Source organism: Geotrypetes seraphini, chromosome 6 (assembly GCF_902459505.1).
Source record: "Geotrypetes seraphini chromosome 6, aGeoSer1.1, whole genome shotgun sequence".
Lineage (NCBI taxonomy): Eukaryota > Metazoa > Chordata > Amphibia > Gymnophiona > Dermophiidae > Geotrypetes > Geotrypetes seraphini.
Window position 1 is genome coordinate 21,527,947 of NC_047089.1, and position 23,408 is coordinate 21,551,354.

General features: G+C 41.3%; 1 protein-coding gene across 1 annotated transcript in view; it reads right to left on the reverse strand.

The window, feature by feature from the left end:
* Positions 1-23,408, reverse strand: part of DLG2 (discs large MAGUK scaffold protein 2) — a 1,272,293-nt gene that overhangs the window by 1,222,051 nt on the left and 26,834 nt on the right. The window contains exon 3 of the mRNA XM_033948577.1: positions 2,442-2,599. Coding sequence (XP_033804468.1) covers positions 2,442-2,599 — 158 coding nt within the window. The remainder of the gene's footprint in view (positions 1-2,441; positions 2,600-23,408) is intronic.

The window sequence follows — 23,408 nt, forward strand, 5'->3', positions numbered from 1 at the left end:
GAGCTTACAATCTACAGTAATTATGACACACACACAGGACAAAAGGGTGAATCTATATATGATGCTCAGGTAGAGAATTAGAAGGGAAATGATAAGGCAAATAGGGTGGGGGACTATGAAAGGAACAGAAATCTCTATGTAGCCTGTCTTCAGTGCCACCATTTTTCTTTTTCCATGAAGCCAGGGGATGGGGAGTTAATATTTAAAGTAGGTTTCTCTTTTAACAAGGCCAGCTTGCCCCTTATGCAGACAAAGCATCTGCCCAGGGCAGCACTTTTTTTTTTGGGGGGGGGAGAACGGGACCCCAAAGTGACAAACTGGGTCAGGAACTGGTTGAATGAAAGGCAACACAGGATAGCAGCCAACGGAGATCACTCTGAGGAAAGGGATGTTACCAGTGATGTGCCTCAAGGTTCTGTTCTTGGACCTGTTCTTTTTAACATTTTTGTAAGCTATATTGCTGAAGGGCTGACTGGTAAGATTTGCCTCTTTGCGGATGATACCAAAATCTGCAACAGAGTAAGACACCCCTGATTGTGCGGAAAACATGCGGAAGGACCTAACGAAGCTTGAGGAATGGTCTGAAATTTGGCAGCTAAGATTTAATGCTAAGAAATATAAGGTCATGCATTTGGGCTGCAGAAACCCAAGGAAATGGTACAGTTTAGGGAGTGAAGAGCTCATGTGCACAGAAGTGGAGTGGGAATTGGGTGTGATTGTCTGTGATGATCTTAAGGTGGCCAAATAGGTTGAAAAGGCGACAGCAAAAGGTAGAAGGATGCTTGGATGCATAGGGAGAGGAATGGCCAGTAGGAAAAAGGAGGCAATCATGCCCCTGTATAAGACTCTGGTGAGATCTCATTTAGAATATTGTGTACAATTCTGGAGACCGCACTTTCCAATAGATATAAACAGAATGGAGTCAGTCGAGAAGAAAGCAACTAAAATGGTCAGTGGTCTATGTCATAAAGCATATGGGGACGGACTTAAGGATCACAATATGTATATTTTGGAGGAAAGGTGGGAGAGGGGAGATATGATAGAGACATTTAAATACCTATGTGGCATAAATACACATGAGGCAAGTCTCTTTCAATTGAAAGGAAACTCTAGAGTGAGAGGGCAAAGAATGAGGTTAAAAGGTGATAGACTTAGAAGCAATCTAAGGAAATCCCTTTTTACCAAAAGGGTGGTAGATGCATGGAATAGTTTCCCAGTATATGTGGTGGACACAAAGATGTGTCTTTATTCAAGAAAGTGTGGGACAGGCACATGGGCAGACTGGATGGGACATTTGGCCTTTATCTGCCATCATGTTTCTATGTGATAATTAACTTATCTATGTTCAGCATCTTCGCATCCTTTCTCCAAGATGTTCAGCAGCTTCCCTTCTGTTCCTTCCCCCCTTCTATAGTGGCACTAATATGCTGACACAACCCTCATCTCCAGCAAGGGGCCTTAAGAATCTGTGCATGCTCAAGGCCTAACAAGTCCTGCCTACTCCAAACTTCCTGTTTAAAGAAGAAGCAGGGCTTGGCAAGCCTTGAGGATACACAGAAGAATAGGGCATGACAAATGTGACAGAAAGCTTACTAACATGCTGGTGCCACCAGGGAGATGAGAAGGGAAGCTGCTGAACACTTTGGAGGGAAGTTGGGAAGATGCTAAACACCACAGAATGAGAGAAATAGGAAAGGAGAGAGAGATCGAGTACTATGGGGAGTGGGGAATAGGGAAGGAGAGAGATACTAGACAACATGGGGGGGGAGGATAGGGAAGGAGAGAGATGCTAGATACATGGTGGGGGAATAGGGAAGGAGGACACAAATTGGAGGGTTGAGAAATATGGAAGGAGAGGATTCTGGACACTACAGAAAGGGGGGGGAGATAGAAAGGAGATAAATGCTGGACATCATAGGGAGAGGTAGAGAAGAAGAGAAGCTGGCCTATGGAAGGGAATGGAAGAAGCTAGATGTGAGGGGATGGATGGGGTGGGACCTAGAGCAGCCCTGGGATGGGAGAAGAGGGTACACGTCTGAAGATTCACCTAGGGTGTCATATATCCTTGGGCTGGCTTTGCCCTTTGAATACTGTCCTCGTATGGATCAAAAGGAAGTTGTATTAACAGTTCAAAATCTTCATGTCTTTAAAATCAATAAATAGATAAAAGGTGATATCAATTCAAGGTTAGTCAGTAACTTCTTAAGCTATAGAACATGACATTAAATAATTTAGAGACAGCATACTGGGCTCTTTTACATCCTTAATAGTGCAGCTTCTTACTGATGTATTCACAAAGCAAATATGGTGACATAATGAATAATTCTAAAAAGTTTCTGCCAGGTTCTGGAGATTTGCAGCATTCCTTCTTTGGTGTTCTTACAAAAGGTTTTTAATGAATTCAGAAGAGATTTGATTTTGATTATTTAGTACAATTATACCTGTATTTTTTGGACTCCCTGTTTGTAATTCTGGGCTGGAACTGGAAACAAACGATTTGTCTTCTCCCATTCTTCTGCAATGCTGTTCACCTCTTCTATTTTTTGTTCACAGCTTTTGTGGGCATCTAATAATGTCATTTCATAAAACTCCTGAATATCTGTCAAAAAAAAAAGAACACATGAAGGAACAACTTTTCTAGCATAAAACATTATAACATACCCAATGCACTTTTTGTCATTCTCAAAAAGCTTAAATCAAACAGCCTTTCTGTTAAAGCCAGCCTGCACTTCTGTGCCGATAACTTTATGTCCTTTTGTCAGAATTGAAGCAGGAGAGACCTACTCCCCCTCCCTTCAGAATTTCACAGAGTAGAAAGAGTTGCTTAAGGTCAAAGAGGTCAAACTCCAGATGTTATTCTCAGGATTTCTCCTTAAAGTGTCTTGAATCTTATATATGTAAAACATTTTAAATTAAATACAAATCATTCTCTCACACATCATTCATAGGGATCCCTTTACTCACACATCCACAGCAATACTCATATTTCATTCCTAATCAATACTGTATTCAAATCTATTCAAGATTCTTCTATACCCAACATTGGGATGTGTAATTAAATATGCTCCAAACTAACCAGCTCAAGCACATCTGTTACTACTTAAGCCATGAGGTTTCTCCTAGTCCCCTTGGGCATGGCAGTCCACACAAAGAACACTAGAGTCACAGGCCTTTTATAGGCGGGAAACTGCAGTATGTTTTAACCCCAAGAAGAAGAGACACACAGAAAGACAGAAAACAAGATGGAGTCATTAAAGCAAAATGGAGTCATTAATACCTCTATGTATTATTATTTATACACCTATAGGTACCTGATTTCCCTATGGTCCTGCCCCACCTAACATCTCACACAAATAGTGAATTCCCCTTTTCCTATGCTATATATCGGTTTCCTGGTCTTTTGTTTATCATCCTGACTTTTTCAAAGTTTTAAATGTGTTTGCATGTATATAAGACCCTCTGATCAGGACTAGGAAGGTCTCTGTCATGCCCTGCTACTGCTTCTGCGTAGTTTGCGCCAAACCAAGCCTTCTTCAATACTAGGACCCCTGAGGAAGACAGTTTGTTGAAACACGGACCTTGTTGGGTCTACAACTTTTAACACCAATGTGGATTCTTTGATTGTGACATACTTTGATTGACTGAATGAAATCCTGCATCATGGACATTGTTTCTGAAGTCTCTCCTTTGTTATTTGGCTGAAGTCCTGGAAGCCATTTTTTGATCCAGGTTTGCACAGTAACAGGAACGAGTGGCGACTATTTGGATTTCTGCTTGGTACTTGTAACCTGGATTGGCCACTGTTGGAAAAAAGATACTGGGCTAAATGGACCATTGGTCTGACCCAGTATAGCTATTCTTATGTTATCGCCAAAGGAGAGAGAGAGAGAGTTTCTGGTTTAGCCAAAAAAGTACTGACATTTTCACCCAAAATCTGATCCTAAATTTCAAGCCAGTTTCAGTGCCGAATCTGAAATTCAGATTGCCACAAGTAACAAAAGGGACCTGCAGTGGTATGAAATCTTTCCATCTCCCCTTTCTATAACTATAGATTATAAAGGTAAAATTTTATTACAGCATCAGGCACAGCAGTGGACTCTGACTGAAAAAAGGGCAAGCACCTGGATTAATAAAAATCTCAATCACAGTAAGAGGAGTTATCTTTAAATATGAAAAATCAAAAGCCTTGAATCCTGCCAAGAAAAATCCTACATACCCTGAAAAGCTATGCAAGGCATATGAGGCAGAATGGGTAAGCGGTGTAAAAAAGAGTGAAAGTAAAATGGATGGAAATGGGTGTCATGATCAGTGAACTGGAAACGGTGATTAGAGCTATACAGAATAAATTGGAAAAATCTGATGAGGCTGTGGAAAGCCTAGAATTAAAAGTGACAAGTTTGTAAAACCTTGGTCTGAGTAATGATGCCAGGCTATGTCTTCACATTCTAAAAATGAAAACTCAGAGCCCCAATTACAGAAAAGAACTGCTACAATGCATAGTGTTCCAAGCTAGGGAAGAAAGAAAAGAATTGAGTAAGTTAAATTGAATGAAATGCAAAGTTCTTTGCTCTAGGGTAGGTCACAGCAAAATAATAAAATAACGAGATTTCATATAGGAATGTTACTAAATAAAACATGGACAATGGACAAATAGCTAGAGGGAAGGTCATTGAAAATGAAAAATTCAACTGGAGATAGAATTCTCAATTAAGATAAAAAAATGTCAACTCAAGTAGAACAAATATCAATCTGATATCAGCACAATTATACCACTATCACAGCAAGCTTCCTATTAGCAATAAGCTAAATATTAGGGTCATAGAGGCAGATCTCCTGGTATCCTTTTATTTTATCATCAATACTTTTATTTTAACAATAGTTTGCAGCTACCACACAGCATAAAAATGAACAGAAAAATCAGAACAAGGAATTCTATAGGACATTTAGTCGGGGGGGGGGGGGGGGGAGAATTTGCCCTTTACTGCACCTTGATGCCCCATGGAATTCAGCAACCTATGGAATCCCAGAATCATAGGTTGCTAAATCCCATCCTATAGTAATAATGCTGCCTGCAAGCCACCTTGCAAGCAGCATTATTCTTGTGGCCCAGAAGCATTGAGCCACACAAAGCAACAGTCCGATGCTCCTGGGCTGCTGGGATAAAGTCCTCCCCCGTGACCCCAACTCCCCATGCCAACCCCTACGTGGCCTGATTCCCCTCATGCCAAACCTCCCTGCAACTCCCCAAACCCCTAAACCAGGTTGCTACCTTAGAAATGCGCAGTGATTCAAATATCACTGCACTATTTTTGGCCCTGCAACTTTAGAGCTGTTTAAGTCATGTTAAGGGCCATTTACTGCTACTTAAAGCCCAAACGCTTTAAGTAGCAGTTTGATGAATTCCCCCCTAAATTTAGTATTCATTCAGAAGGAACTGCTGTTAGGCAAGGTCAGTTTTGCTATTGTTTTGTTGGGCTATTTGTATCTTTGTAAATGGAAAGCTCTGGTGGTAGTAAAGAGTTACAATGAAGTCAGGAAAAATTGAGAAAGAGGGTAATTTTGTGAAATGCCACCTAATTTGTGAGCAAATAAGCATGTATACCAGTTTTTCAAAGAGGAAAGTACTGTATGTGTATGCTTTGCCATTTAGTGCTACTGAAAATTGACTGCCCCGACACTATTCACATTGTGCAGGAGCAGAGCATTAATGGACACTATTCAGGTAACTTAGGAAAACAAAATGGCTATCCTAAATTGTCTGGATAGTAAACTGAATATCACCACTATCTAGATAAAGCATGACAGGCAAATGTATAACTTCTTTATTTCGTAGATATTACAAAGCTATATGGGTAGAACTAGGAACAGAATGAAAATATGTCTAACAGCCATGGCACTATCCATACAATAGAGGAATGGAAGAAGCTTAAACTACATGGAGAGCAGCAAAAAATAAAAAGTAATCAGTGAAAATGTATTTTCAACACCGTTGACTATGGTATTCACTTTCAGAGCATATGGACATTTCAAAAGACCCAAGTGGATGTCCATGTGCTTGAAACGTCCAAATCCTGATTTTGCAAAGGAAAAATTGGGACATCCAACACTGCAGGGCATCTAAACAGCAAGGAGGTGTATTCTGCGTAGGACTAAGGAGAGCCTGAAATCTGGATGTTCAATAGCAAGTACCAAAGGGGAAGAAACATCTATGCCTAAAAAGGAGGTCTTTGTTTAGACCTGTTTCAGGAATGTCCCGGTGGCCTAATTGAGCAGCTGTCCACTGGAGGGGTTAAGACATGACACCTCCTTAGTCCCACAGTGGCTGATGTTCCCCTTCCTCTCCCCTGAAAGTTAAACAGCTTCATATATTATAGGTAGAAATCGGGTCTGAGGAGTAGCCTAGTGGATAGTGCAGTGGGACTGTAAACCAAGGAACCCAGGTTCAAATCTTACTTCAAACTATTTTTTTAAATTGTGAACCCTGCAGAAACAGAAAAATACCTACAGTGCCTAAATATATAAGACACCTGCAAGCCTGAAGGCTATTGAAGTAGTACACATTCATTTACAGTAGGTATTTTTCTGTTCCTGGAGGGCTCAAAATTACAAAACAAGGAGTTAAAGTGGGATTTGAACCTGGGTTCCTTGATACTCATAAACTGCCTGCTGCACTAAACACTATGCTGACCTACTGCTTTGCACGGACATCTGTGCGGCCATTTTTCCCCCATTCAAAATTTAGACATTTCAGTTTGTAGAATGGATTTTCATGCTGGACATTTGCAGTGCATGGCTGACCATCTCACGTATTTCAAAGAACCTGTATCCTATTGGAAAATACACATGAGATTGATGTCTGTTTGGAACATTTTAATGTAGACGTCCCTATTCTGACTTGAATGTCCTTTCGAAAATGTCACTCTAAATATTTAGAGGCACTGAATGGAAGATTAGGTTTATATACCTTCGATAATCTTCTTTCTGTTAGTCCCTGTAGGATTCCATACGCTAGGTGTTCGATCCCAACTTATTTTAGAATAAGTTTCCAAACTATAAAAGCCCTCTCGCAACATCACCCCGGTTTCTTGGCTCTTCTTGTTCTTCTTGCTCTGAAGCTTGGGACATCACTCTCCCCACCCCACTCTATTTCTCTCTCTCTCTTTCTTTGTGTGCTCTCTCTCTCATTCACAAGAACACAGAAGCAGTCTCTGTAATTGTAAAACTTATATCTCTCATTAATTCTGATGCTTATCTTACTTTTCTGTAAGCCTATTTTTATAATATATTCTTTATGCCATCACCTCTGGCTGTGCTTCTTATTTGAGTCTACTTCCTGGTGAATCTTCGGTGACGGTATTGAACCCGGGACCTGGCATTTGTAAGGGCATCTAACATAACCCCTACAACCTAATATTGTGGGGGCCACTTCAAACCTTACAACAGCCACACCTCTGGTCAAGTGTGCTTTGAGCAAAATCAGTGTCTGCTTGCCATGGACGATGTAAGTCGCAGAAATGGCTATTCAAATCCATCAAGCAATCAAAGACTTGGACACCAGCCAACCATGGCAAAGCGCAGCAGTCAGGACAAAAAGATGATCAGACAGCCTGAAATTGTGAGTTCTCTCCAAACAGTGGAGAAAACTCCTGACATCCAACTTGCATAAGATCTGATGCTTTCATTCCGAGCCTATGGAAGGAAATGCAGACAAATGAACTTCCTGGTTGACATGGAAGGCAGAAACCACCTTTAGTAGAAAGATAGGAAGGTACAGGAAGGAGAATAACTCCCACGTCCGAAATACTGATAAAGGACTCCCTGCACGAAAGAGCATGAAGCACCAAAATACGCCATGTCGAGACAATGACGACCTAAAAAACAGTCTAGACTGTCAGATCCAGAAGAGACGCATCCTCCAGTGATTCAAATGGGACCTCTCCAAAGTCCTGCAGAACAATGTTAAGATTCTTCAAAGCACACCACTGTTGGAAAGCCTTCCAGGCTGTGGCATAAAACGCCATAGTAGAGGGTGTCATTGAGTGCAAGAGTCAAGATAACTACATCCGAAAAACCGCACTTCAAAGCTGAGCGCTCCAGAGTCATGCCAAAAGATCAAAGCACCATGGGTCTCCATGGGCACCGGCTCCTGACTGAGAAGATATCGATGAATAGGGAGCTGGAGTTTCTCATCCCACTAAAAATGGACGAGATCCACATACCATGGGTGATGAGGCCAGTCTGAAGCTACTAGAATCACCAGGATGGCATGCGTTGCTATCTGGCAGAGGACCCGACCAACCAGAGGCCACCGAGGGAACACATGAGTTGGCCAGGGCCGGACCTAGGCATCCGACCCTAGCTTCCATGCTGTTTGTTGCCTGAAAAAACGTCTGGCCTTCGAATTCTCTGCTGAAGCCATCGAGCCCATTTGGGGCTTATCCCAGCGCTGTACAATCAGATGGAACGCTTCCTGCGAGAGGGACTATGCTCCTGGGTCCAAGATCTGTTGGCTGAGGAAGTCTGCCTGAACATTTTCGACTCCGGCCACAGGAGCCCCTGAAAGAGACAAAAGATGAGCTTCTACCCAACGGAACAGAATGTGAGCCTTCTGGATCAAGGGAGAGCTTCTTGTGCCCCCTTGATGATTTAACGGCGCCTAACTATGATGCCTAGTGATGCCTAAGTCAACTATGCCTATTTCCCGCCCCAAACCACACCTACTTTTCAGGTAGGCGGCAGGCATCAGGGGGGCACCTCAACTTAGGTGTCGCTAGGCATTATGCAGATATTCGTGCGCAACCTAAATTAGAGGTCCTTTTAATAAGGCGCACTAGCCATTTTAGCATGCACTAAATATTAGCACACGCTAAACGCTAACGCATCCATTATAGTCTATGGACACATTAACATTTAGTGCGCACTAATATTTAGTGTGCGCTAAAACGGCTAGTGCACCTTAGTAAAAAGGCCCCTTAGCCATTAAAAAATTGTTTATTAATGGGTTTTTTAATGGCGTGGACAATTACCATGCGATATAATCTATTAAAAAACAATTACGTTGTGCGTAAATTTTAGATAGGCATTGCTAGGCATCCGTGATTAGTATGCCTAGCAGTGCCTAACCTAGGCGCTTTTTATAAAATCAAGCCCTTAAGATTCTCCAAAGGGGCACCTACATCGGCAGCTGCTTACAAAATCGGTACTGACTGCATGTCAATCATGCAATGGCTCACAAAAATAAACCTGCTCCTAGTTTCCCAATTAACACACAGGACATGAACGCTGTATCATCCAGCTTAACATGCAATGGCACCATCTGGAGAATCATGGCTACGTGAAAGGTAAGCACTGAAAATGTAGGCCAGGGTTTTAAAGGCCTATTTTTCACAAGAATCGCATCTAAAGAAGCAACTAATGGCACCTAAGACCACTGCCAGTGTTGACCAAGCCTACAGTGGCCGTAGGAGCTGCAAGGTGACTCTTTAGTCAGGACAATGATGCCATTTTTGGAGGCACTTACGGGCGCCTCCATTTTTATCAACAGTGTTTTAATTGGTTTTTAATTAGCACAATTAATTACTGCACTGATTGAACTAATTAAAACAATTACCCCCCCCCCCCCTTTTTTATAAAGACGCATTAGGCTTTTTTATCACGGTAAAAGCTCTGACACTCAGAATCCCTATGAGTGTCAGAGGTAATACCGCTGCGGCCGGTAAAAAAAAAGGCTAATGTGGCTTCATAAAAGGAGGCCTAAGTTAAGCAGCAGTAGGGTGCCTACTACCGCCTAACTTAAGGCATCATTTAGAGAATTTGGGCCTTATTACCTCCTAAACAGAAGGATGTAAGTACTCCCATGTTAACTCTAGACAGGTATCACGCACTAATGACATTAGTACACCACTAACAAAATGAAGAATGAAATAAAAATAATTTCATATAATAAAAATTATTAGAATCTCCCCAGTATATAAATCTGTCATTCATATCCATTGAGAAAATCCTGAGACCCTATCTCACCCAGGACAAGTTTGAGAACCATTGGAATGAACTAAACTGGGCAGATTATAGGTAGGAATAATAAAGGAAGGGGCATATTGAGTAGCCTAGGAAGGAATGAGGCTTTAAGAGTAGGTACAATTCTACATCTTTAACAAGAAGTTTAAATTATAGTATAATCAGAGGATACAAGTTGACACCTATCCTGATTGATATCTAAAGCTGACTAAATGTATTCTCTTAGGCTTCCATCATGATTGTTGCAGTTCTCTGGGTGTTGCTGTGTTTGGTTAGATTGAACTGATGTTTCCGTCCGTTCTATCTAACCAGATGCAGCGAGACCTGAACAACTGAAACAATCTAACTAAATACAAAATATATACTAGTAGGAAAATAAAAACTATTATGACTGAAGGTCTCAAAGATGAGTAAATTAGTGTATGGTGAATGTTTATAGTAAATAAATATCTAAGTACAATTAGATAAACTTATTGGCATTACTTGCATTTCTTCTTTTGCCCATAAATCACATCAGAATATGCATCACATGAGAAATATTCAGTCAGATGCAGAAAGTCTTTTGCGTAATTTAGAATGAAGTGTGAGCAGAAGAGGCAGCTAATGTACATGAAACAGCAAACCACTTATATAATTGCAACTCTTAAATCGTCCTAAACCAGCTGAAACAATCTGTGAATACTCTACAGAGAGCTTCCTTGCAGCTATTTCGGATTCTAGAAATTCCACCCTCGTACGCAGACCCATAGAGACATACCCCTTTTCAAGACAGCAGCTAGTTTCCTTCCCTGCTGCTGTTGAAATTTACAGTATTTTCCCTTTTGTCTTTAGGCTTTTGTTTCTTTTCTATTTCTCTCTCCCTCTCCCCCTTTTTCTCTTTTGATGTACCACTTGGATTTAGTAAGCTCACTAGTGCTGCTCCAGAATTAGGGGCTGACCATATATATGTTTTGGTTTTGATTATGGCACCAAAATTGGGCCAAAATCTTTTTCTGCCTGGTTTTGGATCCTGCTGAAAGGTTATTTTAATTTTTGACAATATTTTTGGTTTCAGATGAAAAGGACCCTCCTGAGTGCTTCTCCCCTTCCACCCACAGGCCGCCCTAGGCCTTTCTTACAATTCTGGTGATCTTGGGGTGCAGTTGGGACAGGAGTGATCCCCGGTTACTCTTGCCTATTCCAGCTCTACTCTCAAAGTATTTGCTGTGACTGGGGCATTACTCCTGCCTTGACTATATTACTAGATCATAGGGATTTTAAGGTAGTCCTGTAGGTGGTGTAGGGGAGCTACTTTTATATTCTTTTTTTTTTTGTACTATGATTGCAATTAATGCAGCTATCATTTTGCTTTGGATAAGGGGTAGGACATCAAGCTGTTGGGCATTAGGAGAGCAAATCTCCCCTAATCCCTGTTGTGGGGCATTGCTCAATAGGAGCTCTTTTCTGGTTATGTAACAGAGAGTAATCTATCATGTGCTGCCCAGATACCTTGTGTATTTCTGGAAGGAAATAATCTATTTAGAGAATAATGAAGTGAACTGTTCTGATGACAGGAAGAGAGGTTTAAATTTTCCTCACAGTTTAGGCCAGATTTACCACACCTGAATGCTAAGTTGAGCAGCTGCTTGGTACATGAAACCCCACATACAGGTGGGTTTCTGATAACAGCTTAAAAAAAAAAGAAGAAATCTTTGTGTACAGTGGGTTTAAAATCAGCATTTATCTGTCTGTGATGGAATTAAGTCAAATAATTGTCTCTCCTATTGATAAAGATCTCAAAGAATCTGTTAGTGAAGTTTCAAACTACCAACCAGTAGCTTCAATCACTTTGTTTACTAAACTGTTAGAAGGGCTGATCAATATTCATTCGGACATAAGAACATAAGAATAGCCTTACTGGATCAGAGAAATGGTTCATCAAGCCCAGTAGCCCGTCCTCACGATGGTCAATCCAGGTCCCTAGTACTTGGCCAAAACCCAAGGAGTAGCAGCATTCCATGCTACCGATCCAGGGCAAGCAGTGGCTTCCCCCATGTCTTTCTCAATAACAGATTATGGACTTTTCCTCCAGGAAATTGTCCAAACTTTTCTTAAAACCAGCTATGCTATCTGCTCTTACCACAACCTCTGGCAAAGCCTTCTAAAGCTTAAGTATTCTCTGAGTGAAAAAATATTTCCTCCTATTGGTTTTAGATCATTTTACATTACTATCTAGTTTTCAATCTGGTTTCAGATGACACCACTCCTGAGAAAGTTAAAGAGTAATGGGATAGGAGACAATGTTCAATTATGGATTAAGAATTGGTTATCGGACAGGAAACAAAGGGTAGGGTTAAATGGCCATTTTTCTCAGTGGAGGAAAGTGAATAGCAGGGACTAGGACTGGGGCTATTTAACTTATTTATAAATGATCTGGAAATTGGAACTACGAATGAGGTGATTAAATTTGCAGATGACACTAAACTTTTCAAAGTTATATGTAGACCCTTTATTGTAACACTGTGAATGTAAACTGTAACCCTTTTCTGAGCTCTTTGGGGAGGATGGGATATAAATCTAAATAAATAAGAAAGACCTTAGGAAATTGGAAGACTGTATGTGAAGTTGTAACCTTATTGGTAAACCTACTGTGTATGTAAACTTGTAACCCATTCTGGGCTCTTCTGGGAGGTTGGGCTAGAAATTCGACTAAATAAATAAATAAATGTGCACGACAGAAGAGCGGGACTTGGGTGTGATTGTATGTGATGATCTTAAGGTGGCTAAACAGGTTGAAAAGGTGATGGCGAAAGCTAGAAGGATGCTAGGGTGCATAGGAAGAGGTATGGCCAGTAGGAAAAAGGAGGTATTGTTGCCCATGGGGCAGTGAATAAGGGAATAGGGTAAAGGGAGACTGAAAGAGGAAAACAAAGGAATTGTGGATGGGGGAGAAAATAGATGAGGGGACCAAAGGCAGTGTAAACCAAGTGAAAGAAGGGATGCTGCTACTATTTGGGTTTTTGCCAGGTACTTGTGACTTGGATTGGCCTCCTTGAAGACAGGATACTGGGCTAGATGGATCATTGGTCTGAGCCAGTAAGGCTATTCTTATGTTCTTAAGTTTATGGATATCTATTCCCTTTCTTCTGCTCCCCTTTCACCTATCCCTTTACTGTCTTGCCTAGGATCCACTAAGATTCCCTCCTTATCTCTCATATGCCTTCTCGTTCTTCTCGTTCTTCTTTTCTCCTCCCTTGTTAGCACTGATTATAATGATGCCTTTTCTCACAGAAAAGAACCAAATGTAGTAACTGAGCACTAAAATTCCAGAAAATGACTTTTTTAAAGTATAGTTTTAAAGACAGCAACATAAATTAATATGCAGATATGTACAATTTTGGTAAAACCTTTCATGTAATCGTCACAGACTTTTGAAAAGTCTGCCACCGATTGTTAAACTGTTGCCACAGAACTACACCCCCCATCCTGAGCCTGCAGCCTGCAGCAGTCAATATTTTTTTTTTATTTGTAAAATTAAACACCAGTTGCCATGAGCAGAAAAATCCATATATTACACAACAATAGTTTCTAATGAATATCTAGATAGAATGGTAAGCTGATAGCACTATCCACATAATGGCAATATTCTATGGCTATCTCAGATAGGCTAGTTTTTGTTGTCAATGTATAACTTTGGACTGAACACCTTGACATCTGGCACTGGTTATGCAGAAAGAAGAGAAATTGGAGGTATACCTTAAACTTAACAAGATAGCAATGATATTCAACCTTTATCCAATTGTGTGTTAGGAGAGTAGCTGAATGTACCAGGACTATAATAATATCATTGCATTAAAATGTGTTGTCTCTCCCTCAGGGGTAGAAAGACATTTTTATACTCTACTATGAGGTAGCAACTTATATAGCTAAAAGGTTATAGTAAATCCCATATTTCTATTTACCCAGCAGATGGCAGCAGATACAGATCTAAGGGCAGGAGGGGATCTTGGCTCCAAAAAGGAGAATGGAAGGAAGAAGCTGAATGTAAGAGTGGTAACCTGATATATAACAGAGCTTGGGTTAGGCTTCAAATCCTCAGGAAGCAATGGAAGTGGAAAGAGATAGAAAGAGATCACTTAGTTGTGGGAGACTGAGAAGTTCAAGACTGAAAGTATTAATCATTTTTCTTGCTTCTTTGATAAGTTAGAAAAGTCAAGAGGTTAGAGAGTGCTGGAAGGAGAAAAAAACCTTGAAGTTGAGGCATGGCAAAGCAATGCCAGCTTTCCTGCAGCAGTTGCAACGGATGGTAATGTATACTGATGCCACCTAGTGGCTGATTGTTATATATCACTGTTTTTCTATTTTCTGATTGTTGACACCTTTAACCTTTAGTTGTAATATAGCATGGTTCCTGAGCACCAGCTGGGTTCAGTATGTCTTTAATTCTTTGTTTTAGATGCATTTTATAAGGCTTTTAAAATTTTTTGAAAATATCCCAATCCACCTGTCAATCACTCTTTACAGTGGAAAAATTCAAGTTTTAAAAGGAACAGTACTGTTGATGCAGAAACACTTCTCTTATGATTCTGCAGTCACTTTTCCTGGTGGGATGCTTCAAGCAGGCATGTTACATAGCAACCTCCATACCAACTAATGTACTATCCCTTCCTTATCTCGGAAGATCCTCTGTGTTTGTCCCATGCTTCCATATATCCACTACCTTTTCCATGAAGAAGTAGTTTCTTAGATTACTCGGTGTATCCCCTTTCGCCTCTCATATGTGCCCCTTGTTCCAGAGCTTCATTTCAGTTGAAAGAAGTCTATTTCCTGTGCATTTATGTCCCCAGGCATTTAAATTTCTCTCTTCCTCATATTGATCCTTCTGCCTTTTTTTCCCCCAAAGTATAGCTGTTCATTGAAATACGTCTTAAAAGATTTAAAAAAAGAAAACTTCTGCTGTTTATAAGTAGCTGAAGAAAAAACAAGATCACAGACATAAATCATTATCCTTATTATAATCAAGCTAAAAATAAGGAAAAGTTCAGAGTGAAATGAGAATTTGAACAAGAAAGACATGGGGGAAGCCACTGGTTGCCTTGGATCGGTAGCATGGAATGTTGCTATTCTTTGGATTTTGGCCAGCTACTAGGGACCTGGATTGACCACCGTGGGAACGGGCTACTGGGCTTGATGGACCATTGATCTGACACAGTAAGGCTATTCTTATGTTCTTCAATTGCTTTAGAAAACCAAAAAAACTCTGTGGAGTGACGATGTTCCGAAATGGACTTTATTTGAAAGTATCAAAGTTCCAAAGGTACACTGAAATCATCCACATAAAATAAATTCATCCACATATAAATAAATTCATCCACATAAAAGCCTTAAAGCACCTAATCCGCTAGGGATACAGGACCCAACATGGTCCGCATTGTGACAAAAAGTCTTCTTCAGGGGTCCTATAAAGGTGAGTACGTGGGAAACAATTGTGTGGTGAGCCGGAAGCGACACACTGCTTGCATTTGCATGCTTGTACGTGGTGCGTGTGTTGTTGGAGTGGCGCTGGCTTGACGGGGGAGTTCAGAGGTCCTGTGCATGTGTCTGGAGGATGGCCGGCTTGAATCGGAAGCCGGGAGGCGCTGGTGGACGGCAGAGGCATCAGCCGAAGAGGGAGGAGAGCCGCACGGGGACCCCGTGGAAAGGAAACCACCACGCTGCAAGGGCTGCAGCACCCACAGGCAGGTACCCACCCCTGGGCCACCATAGTAAACCTTGGTTGTGGAACGAATTGTGTCAGTTTACATTGTGGCCTATGGGGACATGTTCTTTGATATACGAGTACTTTATATTACGAGCATGCTTCTGGAACGGATTATGCTCATAAACCAAGGTACCACTGTACTTATTTTATTTTAAAAACTTGTATTCCGCTTAAAACCCATGCATTCAAGTCTGAAGGTAGAAACTGCAGAAATAACTTTTTAACAGGTAAGTTAAGTTAGCATTTTCAGCATTCACATTTGAATGTAAAGCTGTGCTGAAAATATTAGGGCTGAACAATTAACACATTTCTATACCGTTCTCTTATGCCTGGGAGAACGGTATAGAAAACTGAATAAACAAACTATTTAATGACGTTAAAACATTTTAGTCAGATTAACACAGTGATGTCTACCTTCCTTCACAGTCGCAGTGTGGCATTCTTCATCTGACTAATATCAATTCCGGTGTGCTCCATTGGACAGAAGACAGCATTGGAGAAATGTTGGCTTAGAGCTGTTTCTCTGCCATTGCCACTGCTGCCCCACTCCAGGGAGCTGCCCTTGCTGTCACTACCCTTCCTGGAGAACTGTCTTGCCGCCAATGTCTTCCCCCCCTCCCCCCCGAGAGCCACCCTTGCTGATGCTGCCCTCTCATAACAGCAGCCTTGCTGCCGCCCACCACTTTTCTGTACTTGCATCCACCATTGCCTGCCACCTGATGCCACCGCCAAAGGCCACTCTATATCCTCTCTCCTTCCAATCTTTCATAGCCTGCTGGCAGTTGTAACAACTGAAATAGAGCACTGCTGGCAAGCTAGCCGGCTCCAGTCTGTGGTCTCTTCAGACCCTGCTACATCAGAACAGAAATTACATCACCTGTTCTGGTGTAGCAGGGACTGAAGAGACTGTGAAAGACTGGGGCTGGCTAACCTGCTGGCAGTGCGCTGCTTTAATCGTTAGCAGTGCCAGCAGGCTTTGAAAGGTTAGAGGGAGGAAAAGAGTAGAAAGAGACTCAACCAAGGGGGGGGAGAGAAGGAGAGAGACCTGACCTGACCATGGGTGGGGGGGAGGGGAGGAAGGAGGAAAGAGATATATATATTTGAATGAGGGGGAGGGAGGAAAGAGAGAGAGATTCCTGACCGGGGGAGGAAGGAGAGAGAGAGAGAAAAAGATACTTGATCAGGGGAAGAAGGGAGGGAGAAAGGAGAGAGAGAGATACCTGACCGGGAGAGGGTAAGAGCACAGAAAGATTTCCTGGAAGAAAGAAGTGCAGGCAGGAGAGTAGGGTGATGTTTGAAAGAGCCAGAATCTAGAAACAAGGATCGAATAAACAAGGGAGATGGTGACAGTTTTGAGAATTTACATCTTCTATGTATATATTGCATTATACAGAAGGAAATGTGAGGAGGTGTTTTATGCAATGAATTGTGCAATTAAAAATTTTAATTGCGATTAATCATGCGATTAAAAAATGTAATCGATGTACAGTGCTAGAAAATATGCATACTTTTAAAATGACAACTTAGCTGTTTAAAGTTAATCTGTCCACTGTTACTATTATTCTCTTAGGGTCTATATGTGAGCAACTCCCAAAATTACCAGAATAATTTTTGAATAAACCTCAATGCTTGCAGAAATATGTTTCTCTTTGATTAAATGAGTTTTGTATACAACATAAGTATAAATATAATTAACTCTGGTTTTTACAAAGCCACAGTAGAGATTTCTACTATGTGCCGCTGAGCTAAATGCTCCGACGCTCATAGAATTGCTATGAGTGTTGGAGCATTTACCTTACTGGATCGTAGTAGAAACCTCTACTTAAGCTTTGTAAAAAAGGGGGGATTGATACAAGCATCATTTTCAGTATGTAACGACAAAACAATAGGGCATTCTCTTCTATATAATTGCTCTTTAAAAATTATTCCAAACACTATGCTGAATTTAAGAATACCGTATTTTCTGTAGGCCAAGAGTTTCTCTCACTAAATGTTTCAAAACTCAATTAAAAACTTATCTCTTTTCAAAATACTTGTTTAAATAATTTGTTTCTGTCATTCTTAAATTATCTTTAGCTTATAATCTTCTCACCGCGTTATTGCTGCTAGGTTATCAATTTGTCTATGCTGCTAGTTAAACAATTTGTTTCTGTCATTCTTAAATTGTCTTTAGTTTATAATCTTTTGTAAACCACGTAGAACTTATGGTTACGTGGTTAAGAAGCACGATGTTATGTTATGTAACTAACCTAAAAAAATCAATATCATACTAGCACTCATCTGTCAGATATAAAGACAAGGGAAGTATCTTTGTAGACGTACAACCTCTTTTTTTAAAGAGATGCTAAGTAATATTGTCTCTTATTTATTTAGATCATTCACAAAATAATTCTACATGCCTTTTCTTACAAATGATCATGTAAAAAGAAATGATGCCATCTGGTGACATAAACTGTGCATGTTTTTACTTTACCTCATGATCATATTTCTCCCTTACACCAGGATGAACAGTGCTTACCTGTTTAATATTTGCCATCAAATATAAAATTCTTATTCTTGCTCAAAGGGCCTGATTCTATAATTAGTGCCTAGATTAAGCGCCACTAGGAGCCCTAATCATGGATGCTCAGCGACAGATAACTACAATTCACGCAGAACTTAATTGATTTTTTTTTTCTGTTGGGGTAGGGTGGAAGAGGGGCTTGGGGGGAGGGGGGTACAGGCCTGGTGGGGGGTGTTTGGGTCTCTTTGTTCCCTGAGAGGACATCAGAGTCCAGTACTCTTTGGGGGGGAGGTGGCCCTCTTTTGACTGTTATTGGAAATGTTACAATCCTTATCGGTGTTCTGTGGTTGTGAGTTGTTATTCTCTTTACCAATAAAAAAAGTTTAATAATAATTGATTTTTAATGGATTAGATGGCATAGTAATTGACCACCATTAAAAACTCATTAAAAATCAATTTTTTAATTACTAATTTAGGTTGCACATAGATATCTGAGCAGCGGCTTCTGATGCCTACCTGAAAAGTAGGCGTAGTTAGGGAGAATAATAGGTATGACTGACTTAGACATCACTAGGCATTGTAGATAGACACCGGTAAATTAGGCTTGGCCTAATATACCAGCACCTACCTCTAGGACACCTAGGAACGCCTAAGTCCACTTAGATCAGGGATCTCAAAATCCCTCCTTGAGGGCCGCAATCCAGTCGGGTCTTCAGGATTTCCCCAATGAATATGCATTGAAAGCAGTGCATGCGCATAGATCTTATGCATATTCATTGGGGAAATCCTGAAAACCCAACTGGATTGCGGCCTTCAAGGAGGGACTTTGAGATCCCTGACTTAGATGCAGCTAGATATGATTCTATAAAGCACTTCTAGCAGCTGATTGACAACCGCATGGAGTGACTCCTAGAAGTTAGGCGCTGTTTATAGAATCAGGCCCACAGAGCCTATTATATAGGTTCCCAAGTTACCTTCATTTGGTTTTAACTCCTTGTACTCCAGGCTAGTCTTTGATTTATTTATTCAGTTTTTTAGCACGTCCTCCCAAAGGAGCTCAGAATGGGTTACAAATCAGGTACTCAAGCATTTTCTCTATCTGTCCTGGTGGGCTCACAGTCTATCTACCCATTGTACCTGGGGCAGTAGAGGATTAAGCGACTTGCCCATGGTCATATGGAGCAGAGTGGGGTTTGAACCCACAAACTCAAGGTGCTGAGGCTGTAGCTCTAACCACTACTCCACACTTTTTCAGGATAATTTACTCACAATATCGTCTTTACAAATTTTAAAACTAGATATCTCACAGTACATAGCCTTTCGCTGTGTGGCATCTAATCTTTGGAAATCTCTCCCTTCCTATGTTAGATTAGAGTTTTCATAAGAAAAAAACTTTTCCAGCAGTCCTTAATTCTTCTTTCTAGGCTGCTGAATTTTAAAAAGCCCACTTTAGGTGTTTCTTAGCTGACCATTTTATTCTTTTGTTGTGCTAACCGCAGTTTCCTTCTTTATCTGTCCCTGCTACCTTGTCTCTTGGGTGTATTTTGCGGTGCTACCACATTGCATACCTATTTGTTACTATATGAGGTTTTTGTTATTTGTAAAGCACTTTGATGTTTCAAATCCAGATAAATAACATTTTATAAATATCTATGTCTAATAAATGTGAAGTGTTATAGCTGAAAACGTATTTAGGGATCAGTGTTGTGCATACTTTATCAAGCTCAATTTCAAAAGAGAAAGCAAAGTGTCATTTGGACATTTTGTTTGCTAAAATGTCCAAACTGCCATTTTCAAAACACATTTTTTAGATGAATTTCTATGGTGCTTGCTTGCAGTATGTCTAAATCTCAAGGGATTGTGTTCTGGCAGGATTAGGGCAGACTTATGATTTGGACATTTTTCAGCAATAATGGAATATTGCAAAAAACCTTCAATGCAAAACTTGGGACATTTGAGACTAATTCTGTTTCAATATTGAATAATTGCCAAAAAGGTGGCCAAAATGACCAGATGATCACTGGAGGCAGTGGTTATTGCACCTCCCCCCTCCCACATTCCAGGAAGCTTGTCCGAAAACCCACAGGCAGGGCCCTGGAAGTCCAGGAAAGAAAAAAGGGAGGGATACACTCACCGCAAGTGAGCGGGAGCTCTGGGAGGTCAGGCTCCCTGCAACCTCCCAAAGGTGTAAATGAAACAGTATATACCCACCTGTATGACAGCTTCATATGTTATGACCAGTCATACTAGAGCAGCAAGCAGGTCTCTAGAGTAGCCTGGTGGTTGGTAAGTGGATTGAAGAGAAGGGGACCAGGCCCATAAGGGCTATTGGGGAGATATATAGTTAGGTAAGTAAGTTGTAGTTGAGTTTTGAATGGTTTTCCATACAATGTGAGGTGTGCATCTGGAACCTTTATGTGAAGTTCACTGTAGTGCCCCCTCTAGGGTGCCCCACTGTTCTGCTGGGATGTCTGTGTGGCCAATTTTTCATTTGGACTGTTTTTTCGAAAATGGTTCAAAAAAGATAGACACAAACATCTAGGAAATGACCATTTTCAAAACAAAAAGATAGAAATTTTTCTGTTTTGAAAATGGTCATGTTCCCTAATGGATTTTTGGATGTTTTGCCCAAAACGTCTATACTCAAATTTAGATGTCATATCAAAATTGAACCTCTATGTATATGGCAAACATGAAACACAATTTCCACCAGGCCAATCGGGTTTTCAGGCTAGCCCTAATGAATTTGCATGAGAGATTTGCATATAATGGAAGTGACAGGCATGCAAATATGCTCCATGCATATTCATTAGGGCTATCCTGAAAACCTGATTGGCCTGGTGGTCCTGCAGAACAGGGTTGGGAACCACTGGTCTACAGAATTGTACACAATATTCTAAATGAGGTCTTACCAGAGTCTTATACAGGGGGATCAATACCTCCTTTTTCCTGTGGCCATAAAGCTCCCCATGCACCTTAGCATTCTTCTAGCTTTTGCCGTCACCTTTTCAATCTGTTTGGTCACCTTTAGATTATCGCATACCATCATACCCAAGTCTCACTGCCTTTTCATGGACAAAAGTTCTTCACCCCCTAAACTGTATTGTTTCCTCAGGTTTTTGCAGCCCTGTATGACCTTGTATTTCTTAGCATTATGTTATTCACACCATCAGGAGTGTCTACTCTATTGCAGATTTTGGTATCATCCGCAAAGAGACAAATCTTACCTGACAGCCCTTAACCAATATCACTTTAAAAATGTTAAAAAAAAAAAAAAAAACAGGCCTAAGAATTGAACCTTGAGGCACACCACTGGTAACATCCCTTTCCTCAAAGAGATTTCCATTGACCACTACCCTCTGTTGCTTTCCACTCAACCAGTTCCTGACTCAGTCTGCGACTTTGGGGCTCATACTGAGAGCACTCAAGTTTATTTATGAGGCGCCTATGTGAAACATTGTCAAAGGCTTTGCTAAAATCTAAATATAACCACATCTAGCACACTCCCTCTATCCAATTCTCTGGTCACACAGTTAGAGAAATTAATTAGATTTGTCTGACAAGACCTGCCTCTAGTGAATCCATGGTGCCTTGAGTCCTGTAATCCACTGGATTCCAGAAATGTCACTCTTCTCTATTTTAAAAGTGTTTCCATTAATTTACTTACCGGCCTGTAGTTCCCCACTTCTTTACTTACACTTTTGTGGAGAGGAACCACAACGGCTCTTCTTCAATCCTCCGGTACCACTCCCAATTCAAAAGAAGCTTTGAAAAGGTCAGCCAGTGGAGCTGCTTGAACTTCACTAAATTCTTTCAGTGCCCTCAAATGTACACTATCCAACCCCATCACTTTGTCCACCTTCAGTTTAGCTAGCTCTTCACAAACACAATTCTCTGAAAATCGACCAGAGTTTACCACACCTCCTTCATTTGTCTTCTGCAGTCCTGCCCCCTGCCTTGACACCTTAAAAACCTTTCTCCAATGGCATACCTTAATCTCAGTAGTACTATTCTGACTTCACAGTGGTACCGTGTGTATTTAAACTTCACACACAGACTCGTGGCACCATAATCATCATCGGTCCTAAATTTTATCTTCAACTTTTCACTTTATTATTATTATTATTTTATATATCATTTAAGATTCTTAAGTATACTCATCTTATTTATAGATATGACTAGGGGATTCTTGTTCTGACACAGAACTATATTTCGCCAAAGCTTTTTCAATGAAGTTCCCCTAGAAAAAAAGTTCTATATTTAACTTCAAATCACAACTATCAGCTCAGAAAAAGTTATAGAATAACTAGTATTTTAGCCCGTTACATTAACGGGTGCTAGAATACATGTCTGTCTGTCTGTCTTTATTTCTGTCTCTCTCTCCCTCCCGCTGTCTTTCTTTCTGTCTGTCTCTCTCCCTGGCCCCCTTTGTCTGTCTGTCTTTCTGTGTCTCTCCCTGCCCCTGTGTCTTTCTTCTTTTCTTTCTGTCTCCCTTCCTCCCGCTGTCTATCTTTCTTTCTATCTATCCGTCTGCCTCCCTGCCTCCTATGCAGCAGCATTTCTCTCCCCCCTCCCACTTCCCTGTGCAGCAGCCACAGCAGCATTTCCTCCCCCTCCATTTCCCTCCCCCCACACCACTCCCCTGTGCAGCAGCAGCATTTCCCCTACCCCCTTTCCCTTCTCGCGGTCTAGCCAGCTTCTTTATTCCCTTGCCACCGCCCCCCCTTCCCTTCCCGCAGTCCCGACAAACCTGCCGACTCCAGCAGTGTCTGCAGCACTGTAGACATCATCAGAGACATGGCAGAGCAAATCAGGGCAGTAGAAGGCCCCGAAGCAGCGTATGTAGAGTGCTGCAGGCTGCTGGAGTCGGCAGGTTTGGAGTCGGGACCACGGGAAGTGAAGGGGGGGCGGGAAGGGACTAAGTGAGCCGGTCGGATTGCGGGAAGAGAAGGGGGGGCGGCAAGGGACTAAGTGAGCTGGTCAGACGTCGGGAGAACTGACTTACTGATCCTGTGGAAATCAGGGAGTCCAGCGCTGGCGGCCAGTCCTGCGAGTGTAGGTAGTGGCTGGGGACTCGCGCATGCGCACTCCTGTGGCCACGGACCTACAGAACATGGAACAGGGAAAACAGAACACGCAAGTAGGAGT